Source organism: Macrosteles quadrilineatus, unplaced genomic scaffold (genome assembly GCF_028750875.1).
Source record: "Macrosteles quadrilineatus isolate MER2022 unplaced genomic scaffold, UCM_ALF_1.0 Scaffold_9__3_contigs__length_116548681, whole genome shotgun sequence".
NCBI lineage: Eukaryota > Metazoa > Arthropoda > Insecta > Hemiptera > Cicadellidae > Macrosteles > Macrosteles quadrilineatus.
The window spans coordinates 15,523,845-15,536,712 of NW_026542602.1; the positions used below are offsets into that span (position 1 = coordinate 15,523,845).

A 12,868-nucleotide genomic window follows, 5' to 3' on the forward strand; every position below is an offset into this window, starting at 1 on the left:
ACCGGTTAGACCCAGCTATTGGCCTAGTGGTTTCCCTGACCTTGTCGCAGACCCTGGAACTTCACCCAGCCATTGTAGGCTGAGCTATCCCCGGCAAACGTTTTCGACTGCACTTGTAATATTTTTTCCAGTGCAGAAAGTAGCGTCACAACAATTAGATTATTTCAAGTGTAGCACTTGGAGTTACAGTAAATTTGAAAAAGGCTGTTTTAGACACTAACCCTTGTACGTTGAAAGGGTTTTGTTTTAAGAAAAGGTATATCATAATATTACAATGACTATTATTTTCAGTTTAGAATGGAAGTTATTTTTAATTCTAGTGTGAAAAGTAGAAAAGAAATATGGTTTTATTTTTATCTAAGCAAGAGTTTACTACTGGTTGTTTTGGCGTGTGACTTATGATTAGGCGAGTGTTCAAAATAGTCAGTTAATTACTATAGGTCGGCTGCTTGGAAAGCGACTTCCTCTTACATGTGCGATAAATCCTCGTGCAGGTTGCTATTTGACCTGTCGACCTATAGCTGTAAGTAGTATTTTGATGAACATTTTCATTTTTTTTGTAAGATTATAAACACCAATTACCACATTTCCTCTCTTCTTCTTCATTATGACGTCTTTTTAATGCTTGAAAATTATTTCTGATCTTTCTTCATTCAATACTTTTGATTTTCTAGCAAACAATCTTAGTATTGTATTCCAAATTGTATTCCTAGAGATTTTGAAGTAAAACAATATAAAATAACGATGAGAAGTATTTTGAATAAGCACTTAACTGCACTAAGGCGTTCAGGTCGTAAAATGTAAAAGCCACAAAAAAAACAAACAGAAAAAGACTGCACAAACTACCAACCAATTCACGTTGCCTTGTACACTGTCCTTCCTTTAGCTACAAACCAAAATCATTTACACTTAAGCAATTTCCTTACCAACCAAAGCGCACCCGGCCATAGAGCAGGCCTTTGCGATGCCAACAACGATGTCCGTAGCTGTGGAGACCTGCAGACGACCACAGGCGAAGTAGTCAAGGAAGTAGAGAGGCTCGGCTCCCTGACACAGGACGTCATTGACACACATCGCCACCAGGTCCTGTCCTAGAGTGGAGTAGATACCCATCTCCTGGGCAATCTGAGGTAACAGGAACATTACTGTCAACTGAGGTATTAGTCATTTGTAAGAGGAATTGGACCTATAAGTATAGCTTTGTATAACTTTCTTCTACTAAGTAAGATCGAATTTGAAAAGTATGGCAAAATTTCTTTATCAGTGGGTAAAATAAAGACCTATAGATGTAACAGCTGAGGTAAAAAGCAGACATATTTGGTTGACAGGTTGACCTAAGGGAAAAGATAGAAGGTACATTAGTTTGAAGGGCTAAGAACTCCTCAATAGTTTTCACACAACAGAATGGTACTTGTGCATTATAATACTTTCTACTGAACCAATGCCTCATAACAGATAATTTCATAAAGCCTACACAAATGTATTCACAAAATATGCTGTATCCTTCAGAACTCCTCTTGTACTATGTATTTTTAACTAATCTAAAATATTACGTCATCCTATCATTTATTACGAATTACAATCACTCCCTAAATGATTTGAATCAATTCTACTTGTGCACCTCGTCATGCTCCTGATTACATAAAACAATCATACCTTAAGTTTAGTCCCGACTCCGTCGGTCCCTGACACCAGTATAGGATCTTTGTAGTTGGTTTTCTTGAGGTCAAAGAGAGAGCCAAAGCCGCCAATGTGACCCATCACGCCCGGACGTGTGGAGGCAGCCACTGCTGGCTTTATAGCATCTACAAGTGATTCTCCTGCGTCTATATCTACACCACTAGACTTATACGTTGTTTTGCCTCTCTGCAGGATCCACCTGAAGGCAAACAACACTTGAAAATGTGAAAAAATAGGACTAAATACTATTACATAATTTACCTGATAGATAGTGATGTGACAGGCTATGGGACAGATCTATGGAAGCGAGGTTTTATTATCAAGGTTATCAAATAAATAGCTTAGTAAAATCTTTCAGTTTGGTAAACAAATTTTACAAAATGTAAAAATTACTTTCGCAATCTAAGATTAATGGATAAGTAAAAGGATTTTACATTAGACTGATGATTACAAGAGGAATATTACAGAAAATTGTGACTGCATTTCATTCTGGTACACACATTACAATTACAGTCTTTTTAATAAAATTTTATAGTTTTCACCTTAGAAATAGTTTGTTATTAAAAATGTTCTGATTCCATTTAGTACCTAGTACCAATTATATACACTGTTTTGATTAATTTAAAACTTAAGATTGTAAGGTAAAATAACAAATAAGTAAACAATTTGCAAAAGAATTCCAGGTTTTAGGAAGCTTAAAAAAGTATGTATTAAAATTTTAAGTGTTTTATGTTAGGGTTGTTTGTGGGTAGGACCATTTAATTTCCCTTGTCCCTGGTTCAAGATATTGGTTTACTCCCTGAAGAAATTTCCTACAGGCACCATTAGCACTAGATCCTGTATTATATCCACACCTAGGAATGCCCTTGTGTGCGATGTCTGTCCTGTACTGTGCACCAGGGAAAGTGATGGTGCTGCAAACTGCGGTGGCACGTGCTGCAGCTGTCACCAGATGGGGGGACCTCGCCACCACAGCCAACACTCGCCCCCCCGCAGTTACCAGCTCCCCCGCCACCTCTGCCGTGCCACAGTGGAATACCACCAGGTCTGGGCTGTCATACAGCCTCTCAACTCCTGACAAACGGAATGGAAATGTTACCTCTGTTATTTCCATGAATATAAAAATCAAATGAATTGATGATCACTTGTAATTTCAAATCAAATTGTCTTTATTCTTTGTAGTAATGCATATGAATAGTGTCAACACATTTTACAGTAATTATACAACATTTAAAATCTATAAAATACATAAAAGTTTACATAATTTGTAGAGTGTGACAGTATAGTTTTTTTTTTTAATTCTTATTCTTATTCATCAATACTGTAGGGAGCCAGATTGATTAAACAAAATTTTAGTTTGTTCAAGAATTTAGTTTCATTTTGCTCCTTTTTTAAAGTGATATGGATAGGTTTCTCAAAAATAGATTCCAATATAGGATGGCTTCATTTTGAAAATTCTAGACAGTGGTAGCTTCTTACAGTTATATTTTTCCACCTTGTGTTGTTATTGAACTTCTATTTTCTCATCCTCATACAAATGTTGAATGGTTTTAAAAATGTACATTCCGTATACTGTAAAAATGTTCATTTCCTTAAAATTTGACTATAGTAGAATCTATAGATGTAAGCTCACAGTCTCTAATTTACAATGCTATATAGACTGTAACTGAAATTAATGGGTATCTAATCCACCATGGAATCCAAAATATATCTCTTCTTGAATCTTTTCTAGCCAATGACACGATTAAATTATGAATTCAGTTTTAAAACTCATCTATCCTCATAAATAAATACCAAACACAAACAATGAATACTAAAGATACTCGTATATATATATATATTTTTTTTTTTTTTTGTCCTAGGACGCTAGGCACGAGCCTGGGATTGTTTTTCACATTACTTCAGGCTAGACCTAGAGGTTGCGGCATTATCACTTAGATAAATCCATTGGTGACTTGGCGGGGATCGAACCCGGGACCTCAGGGACTGAAGTCCCGCGCTCTAACCACTACGCCAGCTCGCTCCCCACTCGTATATTATTACAGATGATTATGATTAGGGAGTGAGAATCATTGATTTGATCAACACCATGAAAAAAATATGAACATGAACGTATATTTGGTTTGATGGTCCCGATTTTTAGCGAATTTCCTATATAAGGAATAAGCTATTACCGTAGTACTCATGGTAAGACCTGGACCCGAGACCGATCTAATTTTTCATTTTGAGGTCCCTAGAGGCCAAAAACACCATCCGTTCAAATTCATATATATATATATATATATATATATATATATATATGTGTCCGTTAGCGCGATAACTCGAGCAAAAATGATCCGATTTTGATGAAATTTGGTACAAACGTGTAAACCTACGTTTATTTGAACGAGTTTGCGATCCAGCATAATCGGACCATGGGAACGGGGGTTTATGGGGGGTTTTATGGGGTAAAAATGGGTTTTTCCCATTTTTCAACATAAAAACAAAAAATTTTGCGATTTCTTTCTAAACCGTTTTGTAGAGCTTAAAAAAAGAAATAATTTAGTATATTGAAGCGCTGTTGTATGCCTAACGGTCACGGAGAAAATTCAAAAATAGTGTAATTAAAAATTCCCATGTTATTCTTATGGAGAACATGAAAATTGTTGTAGTTTACTTGTTTATGGGTATATATTGATAAAATTTGGCAAATTTATTTATTTCATCCTATACTATTGACGTATGGTCAAAAAACACTTTTTACCTTCCCCGTAGCAGCAAACCTAAGCACTCGTTAAATCTAATGTTATTTAAATAGGGAATAATATGTCTTATTTATGGAAATATTTTAGTAAAAATGTAATCAGACGAGTTGAAATTCGCTTAGTCTGCAGGTTTGCTGCGGCGGGGGTATTTGTAAATTACTATCATTTCGACTCCATTTCTATCAAGAGGTTGAAAAGTAATATGACCATTTTTAGCCCGTTAACCTATAAAAATAAAAATAAAATCACTGTTGTTGGACGTAAATAGAAAAATTACACGCATCGTTTTTAATCCACTTATGTGATAGTATACAAAAATATACACACAAAATTACTGAATCAGTTACATCCTACCTTTTATAATGTCACCCTTGCTGGAGGTGACCGGGTATCCTCTGGAAGCCATGATGACAGCTACTGTGGAATACTCAGAGGCCCAGCAAACCTCCTGGCTGACTAACGTCTCACTGCAGCAAGACTTAAACAGAGGGAAGACGAGCGGTCATTAGTGCTCACCTTAAAATCTGAATGTTACTTGTTCAATCTATCAATGATGCTATCTACCAAAAGGCCAATGTTCGGTAGAAACAAGCCCAGTGTTTGGATCACTTCTTTGTAAAAAGAATAACCAATTCCAATTGTGTAAAAAAAACTAAATAAAATAAAAGTAAGTCCTTGGTTATCTAGTATGCACAGCTTTTCTGGCCTCATTGTGCAAGAATCTCTGAACTTGCACAACCAGTCTAGTTGTGACCTTCTAAGATGTCATCAGATTAAATCTTGGAGCTTCATTGGTTGAGGTGGAAACCTTTTTCTCTAGGGTGCAATGCAAGTGTACTCCAACTTGTTTACCCCTGCAAAAGTGTTTTCTCCAATGGAAAAGTAATTCTTAGTTAATTTTCTGGGGCTACTGTTTACCTCTCTAATATCACATATATGTTGAAACCTAGAATTATAAAAGTTTTATTTTCAAACATTAACAACTCTATGATGTAGAAGAAAGGATATTCTGGTGGTTAGAATTTAGAATAATACTTAGCTCAATATCTATTAACCAGTTAGTTATACTCTACCAGTTTATTGAATATCTCAATTATGTAACTTCTTATATCAATGACCTCTATGTGATGTAAATACAGTAGGTTGATACAAAATGATGATAACCAAATGTTTATCATTATCTACAATTGACAAGAATTTATTTAGTATTATTGTTTTGCTGCTAGTAGAAGAAACGTGATAGGCCAGTATAGAAGAATAGAATGGAGTCATCAAACTGGCATAGCTGGCTGGACACAGTGTGTTGTAGAGGTAATATACTTCTTGAGCCTGGGTAGAAGTATACAGAACTCCAGCTCTCTGAATCAATTGGGACCGTCCTACATTTGGATAGTTGGATTTGTATTAAAATTGGGGCTATTTTATAAAAATACTTTACTCTGATGTATGATGAGCCATGTCGAGAAGCTGCTAAAAGCTTGAGTGATTAAGCGCCAAGTATAAAAAACAAGTTTGAGCTGAGCTTTATTCTTTTAAAATTATGATATAACCATGTTCGCAAGACGCCTCTGTGATGATAAGATTTTCATGTCCAATGATGATGTTTCTGTGACTGTGAGAGATGATCACTGTCTACATGACTGTAGGAGATGTTTAGGATTTTTCCATGATCATGGTTTCTGCTGGCGTTAATAAAATTTTATTTTGCGCATCTTATCCCTATAATTTTAGGGTTTTTAGTCAGCAATTCCGATACTTAGAGTTTGGATGGTTAAAGTTTTACTGTACCATATCATATTTTATAGGACTAGCCTTTTCTACCTCTTCTACTCACCATCATAATGTCAAACAGATCTGACTGAAGCAAAGGGAGGATTGCCTCGGTTTCTGGGTCACCAAAGCGACAATTGAACTCCAACACTTTGGGTCCATCCTTGGTAAGCATCAAACCAGCATACAACACACCTTTATCATCAAATACAGACACAGTCAGCAACTAGCTACAGTAGAGGCTTGAAAATCTGAACCAACGAGGCAGACGGCCAATCCGAATTTTTTTTACAGGATTTTCAGACACAGTTATAGGGCTTTTAAAGAGATGGAAAGTGGAAAGCAGAAAATAGTTGTCACCCGCCAATCCTTGGTCACCTTGCCAATTCTGTACATTGCAAAACTCCTGACTCAACAATTTCTACACAAAACTTTGTAAACAATAAGGCTTTTTTGTTTTAAGATTTAACTCCACATATTGTAGCCTATACCAAAATGTTTGTCTGTGTGTAGATTTGCAAACTAACCTTAAATTTTTGAAAAAGTCCCTTGGGCTCTGCCCCAGTGGCTTTTTAAGTTACCATGTTATCCTTATGAAGAACATTATGATCATCTGGATAATTTAATTGTTGTTAATATTTTAGTTGCAATTTAAGGAAACAAGTGCTACAAACATTTACTGACATGGTTAAAATGAAATATTTACTATTTGAAATAGGGTTGGCATAAATATTATAATGGAAAAAAGCGAGAAAGCATGGGCAAATTTGATATACTAAAAAGAAAACTGAATTAACACTCTGCTGCATTTCTTGAGCAATCATTGAAAGAGCCGATTTGCAAACTATGGACATACAAACAGGGATAAAAGTTTTCAAAACAGGCCAAACAGATAACTGAAATATTGGGCATCATGGACACAGATAATCTAGACCAAAGTTCAACTGACCCTTATCTGAGCTGATAACAAGTTCCTTGAAGTAATTTAACTAAAACATGCAGGTAATTTGATCTGTTTTTCATACATACGTGAGAGCCCTTGAACACTTTAAAAACTTCTTTTTACAGTTTGATTCACAGAAAAAAAAACAAAAAACAGAAACTACAATTTTTTTTACAATTAACCAGTATTTGGTCACTAAAAACAGAAAAAATCGGGAGCACCAGTTTATTTTAACCTGCTACTGAGGGTCTACCCCCCCCCCCATTTATGGCTATTATACCTAAATACTAACAGTCAACATTGTTCACTAATAGTCAAATGATGAAAAGGAAAATTGATTCATAGAACAGTAAGGAATAGCCTACATGTCCTGAGACATTGTGATCATTCACTATTTATTATTTAAAGAGTTCTGTACAACAATTGCCACTTTGCTGAGAGAATTTCCAATGGAATAGGAATGGGTCCAAACTTCAAAGTTGTTTTAATTTTGTCTGTAAGCCAATGACTGAACCCGCAACTCTCATATTGAAGGACAAGATGCCATCACTACTTAAGACTTAAAACTATCATTCACTGTTCCTTATAAGAGTTTCTCACCCACAAAAGGACAGCCTTCTTGTCTGAGTCCGTCAACAGTTCTCTGCAGAACATGCTCCTCTACCCAAGACAGCAGTTGGTCGGACAGCAGAGGACAAGGACAGTACGCGCCCATGCCTCCAGTGTTGGGGCCGAGGTCTCCGTCCAGTGCTCGCTTGTGATCCTGCGCTGGCAACATGGCTTTCACAGTGCGGCCGTCTGAGAAGCCCAGGACCTGACACGACACAAAGAATAAAAAATTATGGGGCGTTAAAATAAAACATAATGACTATTGAGTCTAAACTAAACAGATTGATTTAGTTTAAAACTGCTGACAATGCCTTCAATAGAGCATGTTTATAAGTTTGCTTTCATTTAAAACCATGGCAAATGTTTTCACTAGGTCTGAAAAAAGGAACGGGGCGTTGCCATATATGTAAATACCATATATGTAATACAAATCCTTCTTCTCCTATGTCTAGATAGCGCACGATTATGTGCGGCAGGTTCGCTAGTTATCCCTAAAAATCACTCCTGCTGAATTGAAGCCAATTTAATTTACCTCCTATTGTTAGAAGGAAGCAGATTTAAAACAGTCAGACAGGTAAACAAAGGGTAGAAGGGAGAAATAGAGATGTATTCATGACATTGCTCCAGTTGAGCTGCTTCGCCCGTGTTGGTTGGATCACAGCGCCAGAACATTCAGCAGGTCTAAGGATGCGTGATGTTTTATCTTTTCACACGTAACATCACTGGTGCTGTTTGGTGTATCAGTCTGGAATTTTAGTGTTTTTGTGTGTTGTAAGACCTTCATTGACGTGGACTGCTGCATCAACTCAGCAAATTAAATTAAATACAGGATAGAAGATGGAAGAGCCTGATAAACAGCAAAATATTTGATAAATTGTGACATCTTAGAAAGCTCATGTCATCAAGAAAAAAAGAAAATAAGTGTATAATACCTAGGCCAACAGTCAATTTCAAACTATGAGAGACACATTAATCAGGATGTCATTAACTTGGAACTATGTGTATTTCCAGTCAATTCGTTATATAGGCCTATAACTAACTTTTAAATGTTTTTACGCCACATTACAATATTTTGACGAACGCAAGGATTTAGTCCAGAAAGCAGCTGTTTGCCGCCAGCGTAATAAAATTGGGTTTCATTACCTACTACTGTACTGTAATGAGTTTTAACGGACACCAATCAGCTGATTATACTTTATTTGGGTGACAATGAGTGGTTATAAACAAAAATATTACCTCTTTTCTCGTCCGGCAAACGCTTATTTTCAGGACTAGTAACGTAATACACTATCAATACACAGTTTGGAATACTTTATAGGAATAAGATGTTCAAATAAATAAATCACCTCAGTTGGCCATTTCTTATTGTCAATTCACTTTGCTAACACTACCAATGCATGCCTTAGTAAACCTTTGTAATTAATTGTCCTCTTTGAACTTCAACAGAGTGCGTACCGAAACTTCAGGTCCATCAAGCAGTTCTTCAACAATTACAATTTCCCCAGCCTTTCCAAACTTCTTGTCCACCAGACATTCCCTGACTGCCGCAGTCGCCTCCTCAGTGTCGGCCGCCACTACAACACCCTTGCCTGCTGCCAACCCTGCAGCCTTCACTACTAAAGCCGGGAAATTTGCCCTGCGATAAGAACAATCAATCAAATATCAATGGTAATTGATAACGGTAACAATGACTACCAGAGGTAACCTAATCTTTTACGGTACCTACTTTTTTGGTAATCAAACAGTTACCTAAAAAGTACGAAGTATCATTCCTTTACCACTAATAATAGTGTAAAGTTTGACACCAAACTTACTGCTGTTTTCCCAAATAGGCAAAGAATGTAATTGATTGAAATGGATGATCACACTTTCAACGTTTCAGACAAACCACTAACACACTTCAGATTATTCAGTTTCAACCATTTTAATCTAGACAATATTTAACTGAAAATCAATTCAGACAAATGGAAATTCGCTTAGTCGGCAGGTTTGCTGCGGCGGGGGTATTTTAACTTTCTGATGCATTAAAATTCATTGTTGTGGTCTGTTCCCCTGAGTCTACCGGCAATGTTGTATATTCGTGATAGGCCTATCAAACTAAAAGTATTTATTTTTATGTCGTACAAGTGTGTCGTGTATAAATGTTGTTTGTCGTGTAATGTGTTGTGAGAACGAAGCTATTCAAGCGGATCTACATATTCCTGTAATGAAGAGTTTGACAATGGCAGCTCGCCGAAACATGTAACACGTTGACGAAGGTTACTTTTGGAACTGATAAAGGTGTAAAACCAAATATTTCTGATGCACTTTAAAAGTACACAACTTGCTAGGCTTACATAAACATATCAAATTAAAGCTAACCGTACCTATTAATAAAATTAACTGCGTCGTCTGCTGAGGTGAAGCCCTGCCATCGAGCTGTAGGAATGCTGTGTCGATCCATAAACTTCTTTGCCCAGTCCTTGTCTGCCTCTATTCTCGCTGCAGCAGCTGTTGGGCCGAAACAATTTATCCCAGCCGCAGACAGAGCGTCAGCAATACCATTGGCCAACGGATCTTCTGGCCCTACCACTACTAGAGTCACACTTTCCTGCTTACACCACACAGCTACAGCCTAAGAACACAAATGAGAAAAGTCCTTTAGCTATCAATAACGATAGTATAATTTGTTCTTCCTTCAACGTTCAAAGTAGAAAACAACATGGACCAGTGATCAAGCCCTTAGACATCTAGATTGTGTAAACAAATTAATTAAGTCTTCTCTGAATACAATGTTATTCAGGAGGGCTGATTTTTGTACCAAATTACTAGGCTATTTTTTTATAAAACAAGATGAGATACGAGTATTTAACTGTAGCTAAGTTGTTTTCTTTCTCTGATCATCTAAAAATGTTTTTGTAAAGTAAATTAGAGTTATACTTAATGTTGTTATAATGGTTCAGACAGATGAGAAGAAAAGGGATAATATTGATGCCATTAAGATGACTCATACTCACGTTAAAGTTTTTGATATCAAGATTCACAATCACAGCCTTTTTTAACTTTCTGATGCCAACATTTCCAGGAGCAGCAAACACCTTGTTTATCTAAACACAACACAGTATTTGGTTACCTATGTGAGAAGACTTTAGGCTAACTACTTTTTAGAAATCTAAAACAAAATAGTTTACAGGTTCATTTATAATCCATTTTAATATAGCACTTCAGAATGCTGTACGGTACTGTATAATACAGTTTACTTTATGGTCATGAAACATTAATTACTAGTGGCATGTAGGGACATAAGTCCCTAAAAATCTCAGATGTAAAACAAATGGTTATTTCACAGAGAAATTAAGTTACAGAGGAAACATTCAATGGTACTTAAGTGGTGTCTTAGGGCAAAGTCCAACACCGCCCCGCCACCACCCCCTAGCTGCTTTCATACACAGATTTCCGCACAGTGTTAGTCGCTCCAGCTCTTCCTTGCTCATCAAAAGTATATTTCCGAAAGCGCTCAGTCGTCCTATAAGCAAGTTGTAGGCTACCTTATTTCTCTGTGGTTATTTTTAGAGAGATTTGATTTACACTTTCAGCTTTACCTTGGTAGATTGAGAGAGTTTCCAGCACAGAGCATGCTCTCGGCCTCCACTTCCAACCACCAAAACATTCTGACTCATCTTAACTTGCTTCTGTAAAAAATGTGTAAAAGGATTATATTGCATGGCATATTTAAACCTCGCCTTCAGACTGGAAAGAGGATTTAACTTAACTTACACAGTGAAAAAAACCAATGAGAGCGGTCTCCAAATAGTAAATCAGATTTTGAGATTTTACATTTAGACAGGGTGTTGTTGCTTTTTATCATTGAAGATTTTATAGGTAAACTAGCTGACCCGGCGAACTTCGTATCGCCTAAGTTATAGGTTTCCCCTAAGACAGACCGATGGAAAGAAAGTACCGTTACGTTTAATTTTCAAGATGATCTCGTTCGCATCGCTCAATCACGTCCTGGTTGAAGTTCGTTCGCTACGCTCACTCACCTTTGGGTTGGAGCTCGTTCGCTACGCTCACTCACCTTTAGGTTGGAGCTCATTCGCTGCGCTCACTTGCCTTCAGGTTAGCTCGTTCGCTACGCTCACTCGCCTCCAGGTTGAAGTTCGTTCGCTACGCTCACTCACCTTTTGGTAGCAAATTAGCTGTTGTCATAAATGTAAAAGAAATAATAGTGCTGCACCCTGTTGGTAATCCTTGTAACTTTAATGCTATTGAACATCATAGAACAGAACCAACTTGTTTAATTGAAACAGCTGTTAAGATTCCTTAATTCCATTTCTCATAAGGTTAACTTGGGAAACTCCAGAGCCACTGGGGCGGAGCCCTTTTAAGAATTTCGAAACGGGAAATAGTTTACGTCCGATTCGCATACCTACAGAATTTACACACCAAATTTCATAACGATCGGTGAAGTCGTTCCGGAGGAGTTTGCAGACAAACACTGTGACACGAGAATTTTATATATTAGAAGATTGTAGGATTATTTGATCAACCAAAGGTTAAATTTAAAAAAAATAGCCTACAAGTTCTTCTTTTATATAAGTATCGATAGTTTTTTGTGTGTATTATAGTAAATGAATTACTTAGTAAGATACAAACGCTCATAGACCATAAGAAGAGTAAAACATGAATTTATCATGCTTTGTGAAGGCTAGATAATTCATTACATAACCAAATTTTGATGATAAAGCTGCCTAATTGTAAACTTAATTAAAATATTGATCTGGACTGGATTTATTACCACAGTATTGCAGTTAATATAATTAGTAATTGAGTCCACTTACATTGCGAAAGACAAGCAGCAAAGCAAAATAAAGTTTTATTTAATTAAATTATGTGAAGTTAAGTTAACTGATTGAAACTCGGCGTTTCCCGTTTGGCGTCTGCTGGCGGCGCGGTAACGCGGTAACCCTGGTAACTATCAGCTGGGAATGAACACGAAAACAAGATTGACGCACGTGTGACGCTATGACGACAGACGATTAGACGAAGACTGAGAGCGAGGACATACAACAACAACGAAGATAACAACTTTATTCTGATTCATTCAATGAAAACAAGGATCCATTCTCGGCCACTTTTAAGA

General features: G+C 36.7%; 1 protein-coding gene across 2 annotated transcripts in view; it reads right to left on the minus strand.

The window, feature by feature from the left end:
- The window catches only part of LOC129001988 (trifunctional purine biosynthetic protein adenosine-3-like), a 43,602-nt gene extending 30,922 nt beyond the window's left edge, over nt 1–12,680 (minus strand). The window contains exons 1-11 of one of the 2 annotated variants that reach the window (XM_054429459.1): nt 12,567–12,680; nt 11,328–11,417; nt 10,743–10,832; nt 10,113–10,360; nt 9,202–9,382; nt 7,738–7,951; nt 6,259–6,389; nt 4,779–4,902; nt 2,535–2,754; nt 1,657–1,879; nt 927–1,125 (exon numbers count right to left, since the gene is read on the minus strand). In XM_054429459.1, coding sequence (XP_054285434.1) covers nt 927–1,125; nt 1,657–1,879; nt 2,535–2,754; nt 4,779–4,902; nt 6,259–6,389; nt 7,738–7,951; nt 9,202–9,382; nt 10,113–10,360; nt 10,743–10,832; nt 11,328–11,405 — 1,708 coding nt within the window. In that variant the 5' untranslated portion in view covers nt 11,406–11,417; nt 12,567–12,680. Of the gene's footprint in view, nt 1–926; nt 1,126–1,656; nt 1,880–2,534; nt 2,755–4,778; nt 4,903–6,258; nt 6,390–7,737; nt 7,952–9,201; nt 9,383–10,112; nt 10,361–10,742; nt 10,833–11,327; nt 11,418–12,381; nt 12,414–12,566 lie in introns of those variants that run through there. The other variant, XM_054429458.1, reaches the window with a different exon arrangement.
- Nucleotides 12,681–12,868: the final 188 nt, after the last annotated feature.